Source organism: Oryctolagus cuniculus, chromosome 3 (genome assembly GCF_051225735.1).
Source record: "Oryctolagus cuniculus isolate XC-2025 breed Fujian yellow rabbit chromosome 3, ASM5122573v1, whole genome shotgun sequence".
Classification (NCBI taxonomy): domain Eukaryota; kingdom Metazoa; phylum Chordata; class Mammalia; order Lagomorpha; family Leporidae; genus Oryctolagus; species Oryctolagus cuniculus.
Genome location: NC_142869.1, coordinates 58,247,737 through 58,270,286, shown reverse-complemented (window position 1 = coordinate 58,270,286; position 22,550 = coordinate 58,247,737). Strand labels below are relative to the sequence as shown.

Sequence of the window (22,550 nt, the reverse complement as noted above, 5' to 3'; positions counted from 1 at the left end):
TGTACCCAGGATTTCTACATTTGGTGTATCACTGCTTTGAGCCAATGGGATTTTAGTTAACCAACTTGTGCAAAATAATTTCTAAGTATCTGTGAATGAAAAATAGCAGTGGCTCCTCAAATCTGCTTCCTTTTATTCCCTCACATTAGTGCTTCCCTCTGTTTGGAAGAAGAAATATAGATAATGTGTCCTTCCCACAGACTTTGTAGTTTGGCAGATCCTGGCCCTGCTATCTACTAGCTGTGTTACCTTAGACAAGTTAATGAATCTCTCTTTTAATCATTCAAAGCTGAAAAAGACTATCTAGAATGCCATACTTAAGTAACAAATGAAAGAGCACCTTCATATATTAGGTGCTCATTAAATGCTAACCATCAGGATTATTCCTTAGCTATGGCCCTGGATCTGTCATTTGTTGCAGACCTCTAAGTATTTCAGTCCTAGGTTAGTAATTACTAGTGAAAAGCGTGGACTGAAGAAAGGGATTTTTCCCCTAAAAGACCAATTGGAATAAATGTACAGTACATTACCTGCTGCTGACTCAATTACCTATAAAATGTTCAAATAAATGATCTCCACCTACTGGCTTCTCGTTGTTGCCATTCAGAATTCATAAACTGCCATCTTTCACCCCTTTCTCCAAAGGTGGCACGTAAGTGTTACAAAGAGAATCAAACCTACGGTCTTTGCTCATTCTAGCAGAAGGTTTTGCAAAATTCAGAGGCTGCAAAATCTATTGGATGGTTACTAAGCAATCCACTAGAAGTCACATCATGCACACAGCAAAGAGAAAATTGACTATCAGTTGGAAACAGGGTTTGTCCACTAGCTGGAGGCTGAGTAGAACTACAGGTCTCCAAATAACACCTTATACTCCATCTTTAGTATTTGTCACTTGCTGCTATGGAATTCTTCATTCTTCTTCACTCTTTTCTAATTCTCCTCTCTCCTCCTAATGCTAGCAATTTCTCTTTTTTGTTTCAGCCTTCTTTCCTTCCACTTTTACAGTTTTCCTTGGAATCTAACTTCTTACCTTTATTCATCTAGCACCTCTCTCTACTTAAGTGTCTCCTGGATTTGATTCCAAGTATCTACTCCTAGTTTGAGAATAACTTGATAGAAATTTCTATCTGAATGGGTTAATGACTTCGATGATTAATCTCAGATATTTGGTTAAAATTTATGCAACCTGTTAATCTCCAAATCTCTAAAATATTCACTGAGATTATTCATTTATTCAACAAATATTTATCTAACATTTATTATGTATGGGACACTATGCAAATCATTGGAGATGCAATGTTTACAAACTCAATCCCCATTCCATGGACATAAAACACACATTCTAGTGGAAGAGACAGACTCTATGTAAACATGAAAATAAATAGTCACGCAAATAAAAACTGTAGTAAACATTTGAAATGGAAGTTATTAGGTACTATGAAATAACTATGTCTCCTTTCCTCATAGGCCTGTGGTAGCCTCCTCCCACTCATTCTGTTGCCATAAATGAAATACTACAAGGGTAAGGGTGGTCATAATTCTCTTCTTATTGATGAACCTTCACCCTTGATGATCTTACACAACCACAGCAGGCAGAAACATTAAAAACTGACTTGCCAAAAGGTCTGTAAGTAAAAATATTAGTATAAATTAAATATGATATTCCTTCTCTCATGGTTGATACATTTTTTTTTGACAGGCAGAGTTAGATAGAGAGAGAGAGACAGAGAGAAAGGTCTTCCTTCTTCCATTGGTTCAACCCTCAAATGGCCGCCATGGCCAGAGCGCTGTGCTGATCTGAAGCCAGGAGCCTCCTGGTCTCCCATGCGGAGACCACTTGTAAATGGACACGGTGTGGCAAGGATAAGCATGGAAGGAATAAACAAAAATTATTTTCCATGCCTTGTCCATGCAAACCTGTCAAAGAGATAATAAATGTGCTGGACAATTAGGAATTGGTTTACTTACATATCTTGTAAGTTTTATTTATCTACATTATCAATGAAAGAGATTATAATATATTCATGAACTGACTTTGAGAAATAGAAGAGTTTTGCACAGAAAGACAATCATGTGAGCCCATCTATATTGTTCTGACAGCATCTATTTATTGTACTGTAATTCTTATATTCTCATTAGAGATATACTCCCACACTCATATTTTGATTATTAATGCTATTGCATTTTGAAATCTTAATAATTAAAAATAATAATCTTGCTGTTGCTTGAGATTTGGCTATTTAATGGTGTGATTTAAATGTATCAACTGTGGCCAGCACCGTGGCTCACTTGGCTAATCCTTCACCTGCAGTGCCGGCACCCAGGTTCTAGTCCTGGTTGGGGCGCTGGTTCTGTCCCGGTTGCCCCTCTTCCAGGCCAGCTCTCTGCTGTGGCCCAGGAGTGCAGTGGAGGATGGCCCAAGTGGTTGGGCCCTGCACCTGCATGGGAGACCAGGAGGAAGCACCTGGCTCCTGGGTTCGGATTAGCGCAGCACACCGGCTGTAGTGATCATTTGGGGGGTGAACCAACGGAAAAGGAATCCCTTTCTCTCTGTCTCTCTCTTACTGTCTAAATCTGCCTGTCAAAAAAAAAAAAAAAAAAAAGGAAAAGAAATATGCTCAGAAATACAGAGCAAACAAGTAAATGGTGTTACTGCCATAAAATTTCAAGGAAGAAATGAGTCTTCTGGCTGGAAGAATTAAGGAACACTTCATGAATACAGGAGCATTTGAATACAATGGCATTTGAAGTAGGACTTAAGCACAGATAGGAACAGAGAATCATTTAGATAGGAGGTGGAGGGGAAGCTTCCAAATGGGACCGAAGCAAGAAGAGAAGCACAGACAGATTCAATGGAAAGAGATGAAATGGGTAGAGAGTCAGAAGAAAGTGTTGAATACCAAAAGAATCCATCTTTCACTTGGAAGAAAATGAAAGTTCATGTCAAATTGCAGAAAAAAAGAAATGACATAACCATAACAAAGTTTTAAAGACTAACCTGCTAATTCTAGAACCAAGGAACTGTTTAAGAAGGACCAGAGATTAGAGGTCCAATTTGAAAAACGTCATAGAGGGTCAAAAGCTTTAACATGAAAAAGCATAAAGAAAAGAAAGAAAAATAAAACATTTTCTAAGGACATAATTGAAATAACCTGACAATGGTTTTTCTGTGGGAAACTACTTGTAAAGGGGCTTCAAAATAACTGAAACATGTGGTATGATAATAAATCTCTTTTGGATGAATTAGTATCACTTAACTGGAGGTCATCAAGTGGAAGAAATGTGAAATGTTACTCAAGACAGAGTCTGGATGTGAAAATATATATTTAGGGGCCATCAAAGAAGCAAGTACTTTTCTCTGAAAGGAGGAGAGGACTTCCACTTTGCTTATAGCCGTGTCCAAATACTGAAGGAGTCTATGGTCACAAAAGGATTCCATAGCCTTGGCAGCCCATGGATAGAGCCTTGGGTGATCATTGACGTTATAAATAAGAGTGTTAATTGCTAAAGGAACAACAGAAGTCACTGTGCACTTACGTCTCATGTAGGATCTCCATCCTTAATGAGTTGTAATATGAGAATCAACTGCAAATCTTGTTCTCAAATTGTACTCTATATGTTGTATGTGGGGGTGTGCAAACTGTTGAAATCTGTACTTAACATGGAGTTGGTCCTCTGTATATAAAATCAAACTAAAAATGAACCATAATGAAGAAGTGGATGGGAGAGGAGAAGGGAGGTGGGATGGGAGTTGGGATGGGAGGGTGGGTATGGGAAAAGAACCACTATATTTCTAAAGTTGTTCCTATTAAAAAAATGCATCATTAAATAAAAACTTAAAAAAATAAATTAAATTAAATTAAAAAGAGAATGTATATTTCGGAATCATCAGAGAAGATAGTGGAGATTATGAAAAGGGGTGTTTTTGCAAAGACTGGAGAAGTTACTAAGATGTGGAACTGGTAAATAGTTTACATAGTAAAGGCTAATAAGTGAAAGGTTAAATGTTACTTGATGGAGTTGAAAATATAAGGAAAAATTATTTTAGAGTGCACAACTCCAAATAACTCAATAAGTTATGGAGATTTAACTCAAGCATTCTAGCCCAAGAAGAGTCTCAAATGCAAGATTTCAGAATCCCCCCCAGGGGCCCCATTCTTTTGGGGAAAGCCTAGAAATAACACTCCAACTGAGTTCTCAGGCCCACTATCTGCTCAGATTTAAGCTCATATTTCTAAGGTGGCCTAAAACACCTGAACATTTACAGGTGTAGGTCAAACACATCATGAGAACATAGTAATTGATATCATCATTAGCTTTCTAAGTGTATAATAAGTTATTCTCATGTAGGAAATGCTAGGTATTCTGGTGTCTAGCAAGGAAGAAGAGAAAAAAAGGCAGCAAGTAGGAAGGTTTATATCACATTGTTATCTCGATATTTAGCTGAGGAAAAAAAAATAGATGCAAGTAGTGTCCTTCACCAGCCCAGTGAAATTAAATGTGTAAGAGAGGCTAAATTGACAATTGGACTAATAGGAAGAGGGGAGTAATAATGTGTGTGTTGATAGCAAAAAGGATAAAGCAGGAAAAAATACAGATTATACACACGGTTTAAAATTATTTTAACTATAGCAGCTTATTATTCACATCAATTTGTCTGAAAGCTGATACAGAAGAATTAAAGAATTTTTAACTCATGTACATTTGGGACAGCTGTTTAGCTTCTCAGAATGTAGTCAAAAGTGTTTTTCATTGTGCACATAAGTGGTACTTTTGAGTAGATTATTATTAAACAAACATCATGGGTCTATCCTAGAAACGGAATGAATCTTAAACAAGTTGTTTCTTCACCACTCTGTACCACATAAAATATAGTGCCTGTAGTAAAGATTTTCTAAATAGTCAATTCTTTTTTAGAAGAATTTTTTTAAAAGGCAGAATTACAGAGCTAGGGAGAGGTATAGAGGTCTTCCATCCATGGTTCAACCCCCCCCAAATGACCCCAAACGCTAGGGCTGGGACAAGCTGAAGCCAGGAGCCAGGAGCCAGGAGCTTCTTCTGGATCTCCCATGTGGATGCAGGGGCCCAGGGACTTATACCATCTTCTGCTGCTTTCCCAGGCAGATTAGCAGGGAGCTGGATCATAAGTGGAGAAGCCAGGTCTTAAACCAGTGCACAAATTGGATGCTAGCATCACAGGTGGAATATTAACCTACTACACCACAACACCAGCCCCTCAATATTCAATTCTTAAAAGAGAGAAAATACTTTTAAGGAAACTATATTATTCTTCTGACAGAATGTAGGATTGTTGTCTCTCTGGAAAATAAACTGTTAGTGTAATATTTCAGGGAAAAATTGCAATAAAGTAAAATATTTTAGAATAACAAAATGGGACATTTCCTAGTATATTAAATTAAATAGTGGATATCCAGCATCTTGGCTATTAGGGAATTTATAAAAGTAATATCTAAAATATAATTAATAAAATCCTAGTATCAAATTGTATTGAAGGATTTCTATTAATGAAATCATATAGAAATCTAGCTTTATCTTGCAAAACCTAAAAGCTACATCTTCAGTATCTCAAGGGTCCTTCTACTGCCTAGGAAAATGTTGTTTATGTTATAAGAGCAGCAGATCCTTTCTGTTTAGAAAGATTTCCAAAGCCACTGCCTGAACTTTATCTCTCTTTCCCCTCCTCTCCTTACTTCAGCTTCTGTTTACCTTCTAACAGTCTCAGTAAGTGCATCATATGCGACATGGCCTGTGAGCGAAGTTATCATAGTAACTCAGATGACACAGAGAACACAAGAGAATTCATTTCACTCAGTTTCTTTTTCCACCTCTACTTCTGGATGAGAAAACTTTCATGCAAGTCATGGATATTAAATAAATCTGATAGCTAAAAATGCTTGAAAGAAATCAAGTTATTTCCTTGGTGTAAGAATGGAGCACACTTGAAAGAAGAATCATAAGGCTGGCCCTCCACTCAGCATGAATTCAAAGGCAATCTTTCAAAATAATCTCTTCAGGGCTGGTGCCGCAGCTCACTAGGCTAATCCTCCGCCTGTGGCTCCGGCACCCCTGGTTTTAGTCCGGTTGGGGTGACAGTTCTGTCCCGGTTGCCCCTCTTCCAGGCCAGCTGTCTGCTGTGGCCTGGGAGTGCAGTGGAGGATGACCCAAGTGCTTGGGCCCTGCACCCGCATGGGAGACCAGGGAGAAGCACCTGGCTCCTGGCTTCAGATCAACGCAGCGCACCTTACATAGTGGCCATTTGGGGGGTGAACCAACGGAAAAAGGATGACCTTTCTCTCTGTCTCTATCTCTCTCTCTCTCTAACTCTGCCTGTCAAAAAAATAATAATAATAATCTCTTCAGGAGGAATAAAGGAAAATGCTAGGTAATGCACCTAGGTAATGCTGCCAAATTTGTGTGTAACTGGACACCTGGGTGTGGGAAGCCACATATACCTTCCATCTGTTAGTTCTTAATTTGCCCTCAGCTGTTTCAATAATGTGACATTGTTGATCACTTCTCAATCTTTTCAAAATATTTCTTCTTCCTTTTTTTTTAAGATCACACCACTGCAGTTATGCAATAAAACATTAACTATTCTCTCAACTAGGCAACAATGTTTGCTTAGCTTCTCCAAGAACAGATGAAAAAATGTTAACTAGAGAAATTTCTTGGGATCAGATTATCTTCCAGAGAACAAAAATAAGTAATGAAACAACTGAAGGAAGAAAAAGACTAGTCAAAGTCAAGTGAATTTCAGAAAAATAAAGGAGACACATTTGTGGATATTTTAGGAGAATAAAACAGAGTTTGGAACACTTCTTTCTGTGGATATTAATTTAAATATAACATAAAAATAAAAATAAGCATTTTACATAAATGGAATCTGTTTTGGGAAATATTAAATAAGTAAGTTTTGCTTCAAAATTTTTAATACACTCTGTAAATCCCAAAGCAGCGAATGAGTATGCCAGGCAGGATTTCCCGAGCTTGTTTGATGTTTTTTTCACAGTATCTCAAGGGAATGGTGTCCTGTGATGAAATCCCGTTTTGGAAACCCTGAGCTCAGGAGTACAGTTCATTGGAATTGTCAGTTTTAATACGATTAAACATCAGACCACATGGGCGACAGCACATACAAAATGAATAAATGACTCTTAACTGTAACCCTACCCAAACTTCAGACACACATCCATCCACGTGCAGATGCTCAACTCTGTGTTGGGCAACCAGGAATACTCCCTATTCCAAAATTTTTCCAAACACCATGTGCTTTCATAATTCCATGCCTTTGGACATGCCACTTTCTCTTCTTCTTTTTTAACTTTTATTTAATAAATATAAATTTTCAAAGTACAACTTTTGAATTATAGCGGCTTTCCCCCCAATAACCTCCCTCACACCTGGAACATCCCATCTCCTACTCCCTCTCCCATTCCACTTTTCATCACAATTCATTTTCAATTATCATTATAGAAAGAAGATCAACTTAAGTATATACTAAGTGAAGATTTAAACAGACTGCACACACAAAGACACACAAAGTATAGAGTACTGTTTGGGTAGTAGCTTTACCATTTTTTTAACTTTTATTTCATGAATATAAATTTTCCAAGTACAGCTTATGGATTACAATGGCTTTTTCCCCCCTATAACTTCCCTCTCACTCGCAACCGTCCACTCTCCCACTCCCTCTCCCCTCCATTCACATCAAGATTCATTTTCAATGATCTATATATATACAGAAGATCAATTTAGCATATATTAAGTAAAGATTTCAACAGTTTGCACCCACAAAGAAACACAAAGTGAAAAATACTGTTTCAGTACTAGTTAAAGCATTAAATCAAGATGTACAGCACATTAAGGACAGAGATCCTACATGAGGAGTAAGTGCACAGTGACTCCTGTTGTTGACTTAACAAATTGACACTCTTGTTTATGGCGTCAGTAATCACCCTAGGCTCTTGTCATGAGTTGCCAAGGCTATGGAACCCTTTTGAGTTCGCCAACTTCAATCTTATTCAGACAGGGTCATAGTCAAAGTGGAAGTTCTCTCCTCCCTTCAGAGAAAGGTACCTCCTTCTTTGATGGCCCCGTTCTTTCCACTGGGATCTCACTCACAGAGATCTTTCATTTAGGTCTTCATTAGGTGTTGTGTTGTTGTTGTTGTTGTTTTTTTTTTTTTTTTGCCAGAGTGTCTTGGCTTTCCATGCCTAAAATACTCTCATGGGCTCTTCAGCCAGATCCGAATGCCTTAAGGGCTGATTCTGAGGCCAGAGTGCTACTTAGGACATCTGCCATTCTATGAGTCTGCTGTGTATCCCACTTCCCATGTTGGATCATTCTCTCCCTTTTTGATCCTATCAGTTAGTGTTAGCAGGTACTAGACTTGTTTATGTGATCCCTTTGACACTTAGTCCTATCATTATGATCAATTGTGAACAGAAATTGATCACTGGGACTAGTGAGATGGCATTGGTACATGCAATCTTGATGGGATTGAATTGGAATCCCCTGGCACTTTTCTAACTCTACCATTTGGGGCAAGTCCGATTGAGCATGTCCCAAATTGTACATCTCTTCCCTCTCTTATTCCCACTCATATTTAACAGGGATCACTTTTCAGTTAAGTTTCAACACTTAATAATAATTGTGTATTAATTACAGAGTTCAACCAATAGGATTAAGTAGAACAAAAAAAATACTAAAAGGGCTAAAGTATTAAGTTGTTCATCAACAGTCAGGGCAAGGGCTGATCAAGTCACCGTTTCTCAAAGTGTCCATTTCACTTCAACAGGTTTCCTTTTTGGTGCTCTGTTAGTTGTCACTGATCCATCATGCCTACAATCTTCAGGCACATAAGCAGCAAACTGAATAAGAAGCGGGTAGCTGGGGCTCAAACCAGACCTCCAGGCACAAAGCACTGTGCCACAACACTGCCCAACAATGGAATTTTTAAAATTTCGCCAGTAATTGCAAGACACAGCCAAGGTTGAAAACCATTACTTTGAAATTCATAGTAGTTTTTCTCTGTTCTTCGCAGACCTACATCTAAGAGGAACTTTGAGATTTTTTTAGAAGAAAAATTTAAACCTCTTCATATAAAAGCTCCCCTGTACCTAAAAGAAATTTTTAATGAAAAAATTGAGATTAAATTTTCCAATATAATACTGATCTTATTAAAAGTTTTTCCAAATTGTTCTTTCATTTCTGTTATATGTAAATTATATCAATAAGGAAAGTGGGTCCCAAATCTAGCTATGAATCAGCATAAACTAGAGTTTGTAGAAATGCATCAAAGCTTTCCATCCCCAGATAGGCTCAGTGGAGGAGCAGTTCACAATTGATCATAATGAAAGGACTAAGAGTCAAAGGGATCACATAAACAAGTCTAGTACCTGCTAACACTAACCGATGGAATAAATAAAGGGGAGAGTGATCCAACATGGGAAGTGAGATACTCAGCAGACTCATAGAATGGCAGATGTCCTAAATAGCACTCTGGCCTCAGAATCAGCCCTAAAGGCATTCGGATCTGGCTGAAAAGCCCATGAGAGTATTTCAGGCATGGAAAGCCAAGACACTCTGGCAAAAGATCTCTGTGAGTGAGATCCCAGTGGAAAGAACAGGTCATCAAAGAAGGAGGTACCTTTCTCTGAAGGGAGGAGAAAACCTCCACTTTGACTATGACCTTGTCTAAACAAGATAAGAATCGGAGAACTCAGAGGGCTTCCATAGCCTTGGAAACTCATGACTGGAGCATAGGGAGATTACTGATGCCATAGACAGGAGTGTCAATTGGTAGAGTCAACAACAGCAGTCACTGTGCACTTACTCCTCAAGTAGGATCTCTGTCCTTAATGTGCTGTGCATTGAGATTTAATGCTATAATGAGTACTCAAACAATATATTTCACTTTGTGTTTCTATGGGGGTGCAAACTGTTGAAATCTTTACTTAATGCATACTAAACTGATCCTCTGTAAAAAAAAAGAAAAAAAAAAAGAAATGATCAACTCCCAACTTGACTCTCACTGGGATTAAACATGACAATAGGTCTGATCTGATTTCATCATCATTTAAAAAAATCATCTATTATTTTTCACTTTATGTTTCTGTGTGGGAGCAAACTGTTGAAATCCTTACTTAATGTATACTAAGCTGATCTTCTGTATATTAAGATAATCGAAAATGAATCTTGATGTGAATGAAAGGGGAGAGAGAGTGGGAAAGGGGAGGGTTGTGGGTGGGAGGGACGGTATGGGGGGGAAGCCATTGTAATCCATAAGCTGTACTTTGGAAATTTATATTCATTAAATAAAAGTTAAAAAAAAAAAACAAAAAACTGTTGCTTGCAGCACTAGATCTCATGTCAAAGCATCCATTCAAGTCCTAGCTACTCTGATTCCAATCCAGCTCATTGCTAATATGCCTGGAAGGCAACAGCAGATATCCAAATGATTGGGCCTCAGCCACAGAGGCAGGAGGCCAAGATGGAGTACTGGGTTCCTGGCCTCAAGCCTGGCTCAAACCAGGCTGTTGTGGGCATTTGGGGAGTAAACCAGTGAATGGAAGATCTGCCTCGTTTTCTCTATCCTTCCCTCCCTCCATCTCTCTCTCTTTCTGTCACTCTGCCTTTCAAATAAATACATCTTTAAATATTGCTTTCTAAACCCAACAAGGAATCAGAATCTCTGAAGTTAGTGCTACAGAAGCTTGTTTTGTTTTGTTTTTGTTTTATAAGCTGTAGTTCTAATGTCAGTAGCAAACAGATTCATTTTATGAACCATTGATTCAAAAAGGAGGTTATATAATTTGTGACTTTTATGAAAGAAAGTATTTACCCACTATAATGGTGTTTAGAAGGGTTCAGTAATAGAAAGCATTATCATAAATCTATCACATAAAGAATAAATAATTTTTAAAAGATAATAAACTTTAATCCCAAGAGAATTCCCATTATGGATGTGCCTCAAACATAATTCAGATGCATAAGGAAGCTTTATTTCATTATTACTGTTTGCAAAGCTTCCTTTCTGTGTCACAGTTTTAGGGAAATTGGAATTGAATGGCCCAAAATTATATAATTAATTACATTCAGCTTCTATTAAAATAACTAATTTCCTCAAGTCTGCTGGCATGACACTTGGCAAAAATCAATTATCCAAAAGGAACAAGGGAAATCTGGACAGTCATTAGTAGTGTAATAGCTCATGGTTTGGGCAGGTAGGTGAAACTTTCTAAACTTTCAGCTGTAAAAATCTGTTTTCAACCAGGAATCTGAGGCATGCTGTATCCCTGGAGTCAGGTGAGCCACGTGTGACTCAGGGGCCACAGGAAGGGCATCTGGGCCCCACTGCTCGGTTAATATTTTTTCCTGAGCTCACTGGTCACTCAGAGTACTTTACAACATGAGATGAGGATTAAAATGTGTGCTGTCTCCTCAATGGTTGAATGACCCATGAATTCACTGAAGAGAGATGACTTAGAAAAAGCCTAAGGGCTTTCAGAGCATATTATTGCATTAGCTTGTCCAATTGCATGTGCTTCCCCGAATCAATACCCTCCAGTAACGCCCTCCCATGCTGATTTTGGGCTCAGCCAGCTGACTTTTTGATTTTTCCCAGTAGGACAACAAAAACCTGACTCAAGCAGAACCTTGAAAAAGTGTTTTTGACTTTCTACTTCCCCTATCTACTACTATGCTATGAGCCTGTCCTAGTCTGGAGGGTAACATGAGAGACACAGTGGAAAAAGCCGGCATGGAACCAAGGACCTCCCAGATCAGCCAACCCAGAGCAAACCACCATCTGGCCACAGTGGCCAGAAAGCCCTTCGAAATCAACCAAGCCTGGCACAGATCAGCAGACCCACTCAGTTCATCCATGGACTTTATGTCACTATGTTTTAGGGAGATCTATAATCTCCCTAAATAGCTGATAGGATTATTTTCAGTGTTTAGAGTGTTGTCCTGTGTAAGAAAGTTTAGGTTCTCCTTGTTCCTGTTCCACTGAGAAAAAAATGTATTGATAAGAAGACAAATTTCAATTTTTTTTTTTTTTGACAGGCAGAGTGGACAGTGAGAGAGAGACAGAGAGAACGGTCTTCCTTTGCTGTTGGTACACCCTCCAATGGCAGCAGTGGCCGGCGCGCTGTGGCCGGTGCACCGCACCTATCCGAAGGCAGGAACCAGGTGCTTCTCCTGGTCTCCCATGGGGTGCAGGGCCCAAGCACTTGGGCCATCCTCCACTGCACTCCCTGGCCACAGCAGAGAGCTGGCCTAGAAGAGGGGCAACTGGGACAGAATCCAGCGCCCCGACCGGGACTAGAACCCGGTGTGCCGGCGCCGGAAGGCGGAGGATTAGCCTAGTGAGCCGTGGCGCTGGCCTAAGAAGACAAATTTCAATTTAAAAAAGTATTTTCCAACAAGTCATAGTTGTTCAAAGACAGCATGAACTGATTGCCACTGAATTCCCTGATACTGGAGTCATTCAATTTGGGGTTAACAGGAACACATGTTTTCATTCAACCATCATATGGTATCTATTCCTTTAATGTTAAAAAGTTTCAGAACAGGTATACTGTAGAGTTCATTGGTTTCTCAATTTTTAATAAATACTAGGAACAAGAACCTAGTCATTTTCTTGCATGTAGCTGCCAGAATGTTCAGCCAAGCATTACTGGCCATCATTCACCCTGAAAATGGAGAGATGGCCACCAAGTGGTCCCAAACAAACAAATGATTTATTCCATCATTCATTTATTTCAAGGGTCGCTAACTAGCAATCTGCAGCTGATTTTGTGTCCTTTAACGTTTCAGTGTTTTTAAAAATGTGAAACGAAATGTCTTTCGCTTCCCAGCTACCACAGTTACCCACACGTCCTGCTTTACAACTCATAGTGTCAATCAAGCTTATCCTCTTAGGTGTTAAAATGTGAAGGCTTGGGTAAATGCTTACTTATGAAACACATTCTATTAAAAGTTAGGAGAACTACCAAGAAGAACTCAGTATTGATTCTGGCTTCAGGAATATTTCATTTTTAAAGTGATCTTATCACCATACTCAAATAATGATTATGGAAGGAAGCATATGTGTATAGAAGAGATGCAGATGGGATGCCATAGCTTCTCAGAGTTAGGAACAATGGGATGCAGCTGCATGGATCAACAAATGATGAATTAGCTGGCTGGCCCAGAAATTAGCAAGTCTTTTTTTCTGTTTTATGTTGTTTCAAGGAAACATCAGTCCTGGAACAAATATAAGTGCTTGTAAATTTCATCAGACATCTAACAGATTGTGACATGTCCCTGCATTCATCCAACTTTTAATTTAATTATATAATTTGAAAGTGATCTGACCTCATGGTATTTTCTTTCCTTTTCTCAATTAGGATTCATGAAGTAGTCACTTTTGTATGTTAAAGACATTACATTGGTGTCTAAATAATTTGTTCCTAGCTCTTTGATACTTAAAAGTCAAGTTAAACATTAATGTTTTTGAAGCTGAAGTGATTTCTGTTAACAAAAACCTATTTGCCATGTTTATATACACTTGGTTAATAAATATAAATACATAATTATTTTAACTATCTGCTAAAAAGGCCTCTTAAAAATAAAATTCTAAAGTCTGGAGTCACCAAAGCAATAAAAAGGGACAGCAGTCTCATTTAGAATGAATGTGTCTCCACAACCAAAAGTATGGATGGCTTGAATGGAGCAGGACTGGCTGTGATAAAGATAACAAATCTGGAAGTATCATCATCCATTCTTTCAAACGCACTGTGCTTTGTCCCATACACTTCCAGAAGCTCCTATTCAGGAAATGTTGGATTTTCATCAATTAGAGCTCATGTCCAAGTGGCTGCAATCAAATACATAAATAAACCAAAGCTTTCCCATGAGAACGAACTGTCAAAACTATGTTCTGTCCTGTCACAAAACTGAGGAGGATGGACTTTAAAAATACTGCAGAATTACTAAACCTACAGGTCATCTTTTTAACTAGTAGTTACTAGTATGACTGAGTTTTTCACTGGTTTTTACTTTAGGACTCTCTCTAATAAATTTAATAATCTAAATATAAACATTTTCAGATGGTATGAAGCTAATAAATATTCCCAGTGTATCATTTTACCAGTATATCTTGGATTGCTCTCATTTCAAGCATTCCAAATCTTTGAACAGCCATTTTTCAATTATACCAATACCCAAGATAAGTGCAAGTATCACTAAGTTACTGTAGCTTAGAAAACAAGATTATGAAATTCCTGAGTAAGAAATTTTCTCATGTTTTAATCTACTTTATGTTCCTGAACTCATATCCAAAATTATGATTTGTGGACTTCTTACCTCCTCATGGAGTTGCCCTGAAGATTATTTGTGTGAAACTTGTCTAAAAATATACTAAGATTTCAGTGAATGGTAGCTCCTAGAATTAATATTAATATCTGCTACTGCTGCTGCTGATAATAATGTTTGTCAGATATTTTTTAAATTTTTTATTGATTTATTTGAGAGGGCAAGGGAGGGAAGGGGATAGAGAGGAAGAGAGAGAGAGGGCGAGAGGGAGAGCATTCATTTGCTAGTTCACTACTCAAATGCCTACATAGGGCTAGGGTCAGGAGCTGGAAACTCAATCCAGGTCTCCCACATGGCTGTTAGGGATCCAACTAGTTGAGCCATCACTGCTGCCTACCAGGGTCTGCACTGGCAGGAAGCTGAAGTCAGGAGCTAGAGCGAGGAAGCAAACCCGAGCATGCCAAGGTAAGATGTGGGCATTTAACCGCTAGTCTAATTGCCTGCCCCTATTGGAGATAATTTAAATTTCTGTTGGTCATTGGTGAAATAATACCAGAGATGTAAATTACTTGCTACCTGACAATAAAATGTAGAACAAATTGTAGTTTATTTATTGATGATGACCATTTAAAAACTAGAGCTATTTTTACCTCACACTGAAAAATAATAAGACACAGTGATGAATGATAGTTTTCATGATAAACATTACCTGTCTTACATTCACATGCATTTGTTGTTTTACTTTGATCTTTATCAACTATTTTAAAATTTCATTGGTGCCTTTTCCTTGCTGTTTAAATCATACAACAAAATTTTGACCAGGAGGAATAAAATACTGACTTAGACAGTAAAAAGATTGAGTTTTCGTTAACAAGTCTGTTATAAAATGCTTTTGTTCTTCTACATAATGGGCATTATTTTCTATAATGTTACAAACTTTAACTCATTTCACCGTGTCACATTCTAGTGTTCTTCACTTTCAGCAAGATGGAATAATCTAAATATAATTCTTTGTTGTGTTAATTAATCATCACTTACATAAAAGTTAACAGCCACACTTGAAAAAATCCTCACTTTTTAGTAACTATGTCATTCTTGCATTTAAATTCATAGTTTCCTTTATCTCTTTTTTTAATTGAATTAATTCACCATCACATTCATCATATAGCCCCAGACTAGTAAAATATTTTCATAAATATAGAGTGGTGCTTGATTCACATACAGCTTTTTTCTATTAAAAAAAACTTACTGTATAAAAGGACAGGAATAGTTAATGTAGTAATCTGCTTCATCAGTTCATACTTAATTATTTCTATGTATTTTCTTTTCACACTGATGACTTTGAACTAAACTGTATTTCTATCTAATGTATATATCTCAGTGTAAAACTATTTAAAAGAGGTTTACATCTAAGAATGTAAGTAAGGATTTATTAAATGATAATATGTCATAAGTTCTTTAAATTGTGAAGTGATTTTATGTTTTAACCTGTTTGTTCAGGATTTCTTTTGTTCCCAAAGCATGACAGGAAATAGACCTGAAACATCTCAATAACTCAGTACTATCTGGACAACTTGCCTGGAAAACTACTATACACTAGCAAAATCAGTCAAAGCTTTACCTCATAAGTGTGAAAGTTGAAAATGTGGCATGGCTTCTGCATGCCAGCAACTTCTAGCTTTGACAGCCATGTTAATAAACTTAGTTAATGTGAGAATAAATAAAACTGATTACATTCCAAAAAAGTTTAGAATTTTAAGTATATAACATATTTTATGATACATGCATAACATATGTTTTACAATGTTCCTCATTAAGCATAAATCCCAGGCCTTGAAATTAGAATTCAGACACAGCCATGGATTACCAACCATCTCCACAACAAAGTTATGATCTGCTGCCCTTTTCTCAGGCTTTCTTATTTCATCCTATTGCTTTCTGCATATCCATGCAAGATAAAATGTCTGCCAAAAACACACTCAGAATTACTCTGCTAACAGATACTTGTAAAAATAAGACTTTGGAAAGACATGAAGAGAAGAAACAGCATGTTCTAAATGCTGTTTAGCATTTAGTCCTGGACTAAATTAGTCCTGGACCCTAGCAGTCTTGTACTTTGGTGTCTCAGATCCTGGATGAATAGACACGTTCTCAATTGTAGAGCTGATGAAGCATTATTTGCATGATTTTGTTTGTGTCTTTCTAGTGTGACTCTTGGTGGAAAATCACCACAAGGAGAATTTATCCACCTTTGAACCCTGAATGAGTTTCAAAATGTTGTTGCTTCCAAAGAACACTAAAATTTAACTTATAAGAATCATTTCCATTTATTTTTAAAATTTATTCTTTCACTACCTACTTCTAGAAAGAATTTGAAGCAATAAACAATAAAATTCAGATAAGAAATATTTTCAATGATTCGGTCTTGTAAAAAAGACAGATTTTTCTTGGCATCACAATCTATGTAAGGTTAACTTACCACATGGGAACATTCAGAAAGTTTACTAAGTAGTTGTATGTGCAATCAAATTGAGGTGCCTTCATTGTTTTACTAAAGTTACATAAAGATTCTCCATTTGAAGGAGTTATGTAATATTTAAAAATAAACGGATGAATCTATTTACAAAGAGAGATAAATTATTATAATTACCAAAGGAACAGTTCTCTGCAGTACAGAAACAGAAAAGATTTTTAAGAAACTAAAGGAATGTTTCTATTCAAGATCTCTAATATCAAGTGTTTATTTAAATCTTGGATTTTAAAGATCTACATAATTTTATTTTGCAAGTGCTGAAGGACAACACTCAGTGCTGTTGATTAAAAAATTAATGTTCTTCTGTCATGATGTTTCCTCCCCCAAGAAAATGATAAAAACCCAAGTTTTCTATTGAATGAAAGGCACATCATCCTTTTTCTGTAAAAGTCTGAGCTCTAAGAGCATTTGTAGGTAGAATCACACAGTGTGATTCACCATCTGCACAAGAGGAGAGCTGAATTGTCTCATGGATCCTAAAACTCCACCTGATATTCCTTGAAAAGATGAGAAAGACTCCTGGTTTGGCCATAAAAGAAACTTTGCCTTTGTAACTTGCCTCATAGACATGGTGGGAAATATATATCTCAAATTCTGCTCCCCCCCCCCAAAAAAAAAGGCTTTAGAAAAGAATATTGATGACCTAACTAACTGCGTGAGACGAGTTGGAAATCTTCCTTATAGGAGGCCCAGACATTCTTACTGCCAAGATCTAAATAATATGTCAGATTCCTCCCAGACATCCTGGCATTTTATCCAGCCATGGAACTTCAGCACCCATCACCTACCCCTAAACCTCTCAACCAAGTTTTTCCACTTGATGGATGATTTTACTCCATGAAATTTACGGAGATTATGCTAATGGAAGTTTGATTTAAATTGTCTTGAAAACAGGCTAAAAAAAAGTTACTTCCATCTCTGTCAGGTCACTTGTCAGAATTAGTCATTATTGCAATCTGTCTCTTCCATTTTAATTTCCCAGGAATGATATTATCTCTTTCAGGGCACCTATCATTTGCCTGTATCATGGTTATTTAGGTACAGACTAGATGATACATCATGTGAAGGAAACCAGATTTTCTGTTTTGTTTCATATGTAAATATCTGAGTGCAATAGACTCCAGGTGAGTACTTGTAGTCAGTCAGAGAAAGCCAGTTGAGTTAAATTAAAGCTATGAGTTCAATTATAGGAGAAAGTATCCTTTAATATAGAAACCTGGAATGGTGCCAGTAAATAAAATCTCACCCCACCCCTGCCCCCTGAACAGAATCTTGGACTGGTATACCTTAGTGAGAAATTGCTTATAAACAGTCAATATATTTTTCTCACTAACTTTGCGTTAAACTGATAACTGGTTCCACTAGCACATCTGAAACAGACTAGCAAAGACCTGCTTATAAAGTGCATTGAGATCTAAAGTTCAAGGCCTTTGCAAAGTGGGGTGCAGACAAGTACATGCTGAGGAGGAAAAGTCTATTACTTGGGTCTGTGTCCAGTAAAGTCAGGCATGAAGAAATGTGAAACCCAAGGATAGCCTAAGGAGAGACACTACCTGACAAAGGAGGCTGACAAAAAAACAATAGAGGAAGAAGAAATATGGCGTGAGATACAGACAAAAGCACCAAAGGTAGGTTTAACCCACTTACCAGAGTGCCTAAATATACAATTAACTATTAGGAAATCCATGATGTATTTAACTGAAAAACCAGCCCAAAACTTTCTCTGAGGAATGATGCCTTGTTAGTTGAATCCTTTAAGATACTCTTAGCTCACTGTTCCCTCATCACAATCATACTCTGGTAAAGGCAAGGCCCATCAATGTGCTGTTGACTCCCACTCCCACTTCCACCACTCCTAGCCTTAACTTATTTTCCAACAGGGATTCAACTCTGCACTTGCTTGAAACAATTGCCTGGGTTCTAACTGCATTTTTCTTGTAGACCACCAAGAGTGTAAAGCAATCATTTGAATTTACCAAATCCTATTCTAATTATCTGAGCAAAAAATCTCAGCTTGCACAAAGGATCAGTTTATGTAAAAATGTTCAGAAGCCTAGTCATGTTGCAACTCACCTACAAGTAGCACATTAGGATATAATTCACCTGAAGTAGAAATGAAGCTTTAACATAAACCAGTGGTAAGCACCATCTGCCCTGACCCCAACCACTTCCCAGTGAGACAATACACTCAAGATGATGGCTAGGTGGATCTGATTTTAGCCAGCAAAATCTTGCCTTCCTGAACTGCTGCAGGTACCCTCTTCCAGTGCTGCCTCACTGGCCACCACTGGAATCAGCTGTGTAACTATTATGCAGTGTTGAAGTCACATATACACTTGAGAAAACAGAGATTAATTAAATAGGATTGGAAGAACATTGAAGAAAACACAGCAAGGGAAAACACATTTGGAGAGTGTTCTGGATTTTTGGTATTTTATTGCCATTACTCTATGACATCTACAAACGCATATTTAAATAGATGTAGATTATATTAACACACATTTGTATTTAAATACAATTTATGTTCAAAAGAAGGGTTTGAAATATATTTGAGCTAGTGTTGTAAGCATAACAAAAGTATATTATTGTTACTAATACCATAGTAATGCTTAATCAATCAATAAAAATGGCCACATTTTGCATAACCATACCTTCCAAGGTCCACTCTGCTTCATTATAAAACAACCACAGAAAGCCAGTAATTTCATCCACAAGCTTCCATTATACTGTAGTTAGTTCTAAATCAACAAGCTCAACAACTGGTGCTTACAAAACAACTTGACTTTAAGTGTTAACTTTGATATTGTTAACATAGAGGATCTCTGTTATGTTTAGAATATTATTTGGGGGAAAACATAAAAGTGATATATAATTAGCTTCTTCCTTTCTTTTAATCTTTTATTTTCAGGGCAGAAATTATCTGTCTTCATTTTCTAGCTACTTTAAAATTATTAATTCTCAATTCTGAATCCTGAAGTATATATTAGGAAAATAAAGAATCAAGAGTTAACAAAGAGTTAGTAAAGAAATTGTTACTCCCTCAGCTAAAGTGTTCCACTCCCCCAAAATGAGGCTTCGGCTCAGTTCGTTATACTGTCTCTACATTTTGCCTGTTCCAAGATTGCACCAGTGTACAGTTTTTCCTATGGCCCTACTGTTTCTGTAGCTGTTAGTCTGATATTCCTGAACAAGCTGTAAAATGTGCACTCTAGCACAGCAACTATCCAGTGCAAATTTATCTCCAACATAGAATTCCAGAAAGATGTAGCATTTACAGCACTAAAATACTTCTCTGGAGTTTAATCACTTGAGCGAAGCAAGCACAATGTTTCTTCTTGAAAGGCTGTGCAAAAGTCCTCAGAAACAGCAAGAGATTGCATTATGTTTCCAAAGTTTTTCCAGGGCTATGTCATTCATGTGCTCGAATAGTTACGATGTTTCCAAAATATATTTTGAGAAGTTGATAAGAGTTTGTGTACAGAGTTTCAGAAAATGGAAAACAAAAGGACTCCTTCAGAATGCCTGAAGTTAAACTTCAGGCACACTCTTCATTGCTCTGCTATAGGCTACTGTCAAAATCCTCAAATGAGGGATGGAGAGAAACAATTGCTCCTGACAGCCCTCAAGCCACCTGGGGTGTAGCATTACTTACCGAAAGATGGGTCTTTGGAGATGTTTCTTCCTGATTGTGACATGGTCATCCATTTAAAGGTGAAGGTTTAACTTCTTCCTGGAAAGCACTCCAGAAAATCCAGGGAGGGAATGTGGAAACTTATCCTGATCTATTGTGCTGCAAAGAGCCCAGAAGGAAAAAGTAGTTTCCTCTTTCTCTTTTTGGGTGCTGGGAGAAAACTTCCCTGCTCTCTGCCAGCTGAGCAGTGTGTCCATAGAGGCCACATAAGACAGGCACGTTGGGGCACTCCCCCACAGAGCAGGGTGTGAAAAAACCACCAACAGTCACGTTGATCCAGGCAAGAGAAGTGCACGGGACCCTCGGAAACAGAACCAAATTCACAGAAAACTTCCTACCCCGAGTGTCACCCAGGTAGGAGCTCCCTAAATTATTGCAGCCATAAGAGCTCTCCTTCCACATGCTGGTCAAGCTCGGAAAGGCTAAGTCCCTCCCTGTCTTTAAAACAGCCTGTTCTGAGGCTCTACTTTTTTCTTCAAAATAAAAGTTGTACAGCTGGTTCAGCAGTCCCATGTGAGTACCCTCTGAAAGTTTGTCCTGTTAAAATAAGAACTGTATACAAATTAATGAAGAAAGATGGGCTCGGGTTGCAAGGCTGGCTCTGCTTCAAGAGATTATAATTATTTTACAATCTTGCTTTTATTCATGCTGGATGAAGTGTGGAGACGACTCATCATTTCTGGCACTCAGAACATAATAACCTACACTTGGCTGAAGTCAAAGATGCCATTTCAACTGATAGAAGCCCATGTGAGCTGGCTGGAGCTACAAAAGTTAGAAAAGCAAAAATTGCTCAATCTATTGGTAACATTGTACCCAGATGTCTGTACCCAAATGTGGCTGTCCAACTAGGAGGAGACACTGAAAAAAAGACTTTGAAACACACATACACACACACACACACACACACACACAGATGCTTTTTTAAAAAGCTCCCCAACTGCCTAGGAGCCATGGTTTTCTTATTATCATTATTATTATAATGAGATTTGAGCTTATAAAAACAAAAGGAGAAAAGCAGATATAAAAGAGATTGACAAATAGCTGAAAATAAATGACATTTAAAGTTGTTTTATTTAGAAGACTTGAACTTAACATTGCAGGAACTCTTGTTCTAGGTGCAGATAAAGTGAATTCTCATATATTTTGGAGACTTTCCTATATTTGAAACTCCACCATTGTGCTTAATCCATCAATAATGTCCAAGATTTAGGCCAAAGGTTTGGTATGCAATAAAATAAAACTTTCTCAAAGCATGATTTAAATATCTCTAAAATACTCATGTAAAAAGCGGGGGAAAGGATGAAAACCACACATCTTCAGTGGACATGTCCATAAAAATAAGGATCAAATGTCAGGAAGGAGAATAGGATCTCTGGTCATCTACACTCTGCAAATACCTCCAGGCTAGCAAGAACACTCTTTTGTTTTTCTTCCAGAGATGAGATAAGAAAAGGGAGGAGAATTACAAAGAAACCACTGATTTTATTGAAATGTTCTAAGCCACACTGGGAAATGTAATCAGGCTGAGAGCCAGGATTCTAGTGGTTTCTAGTGTTAGTGTAATCATGAATAGCTGGGCCATTGTGGGTAAGATTCCTAACCTGTCTGAGCCCCAGTTTCCTAGTTGTAAAATGAAGATATAATATTGATTAAATCCCAAGCTTTTTTAGGCTTCAGTTTTACCATCATCTTATTTCTAAATATGCTCCATTAACTTCAAACTGAGATAATATCAGAGAATACATGATGCCTGAGCTCCAAAACCTGCACTCTTCCTATATAAAGATGTAGATAAATAAGAAAGCTATAGTAAAAATGAAAATAATTGTATATTAAGTATTTATTTATGCAGATGTGTTTACATAGTCATATCTGCATCCATGTTCCCTTCACAATGAATAAGCATGCAATCATAAATTCATCTATGTGTGATTCAGTGGAATATATATATCTAAACTCATGCTTAGACCTTTCGAGTTACACTTTATTGTAAACACATGC

The 22,550-nt window shown here is 37.5% G+C and overlaps 1 protein-coding gene across 7 annotated transcripts in view; it reads right to left on the bottom strand.

Annotated features, from left to right (window-relative positions):
- PDE1A (phosphodiesterase 1A) overlaps window positions 1-22,550 on the bottom strand; it is a 371,956-nt gene that overhangs the window by 242,217 nt on the left and 107,189 nt on the right. For 2 of the 7 annotated variants that reach the window (XM_008258816.5, XM_070070501.2), the window contains exon 1: window positions 20,508-21,065. The exons of the other annotated variants lie outside the window; for them this stretch is intronic. In XM_008258816.5, coding sequence (XP_008257038.2) covers window positions 20,508-20,560 — 53 coding nt within the window. In that variant the 5' untranslated portion in view covers window positions 20,561-21,065. Of the gene's footprint in view, window positions 1-20,507; window positions 21,066-22,550 lie in introns of those variants that run through there. 7 annotated transcript variants of the gene reach the window in all.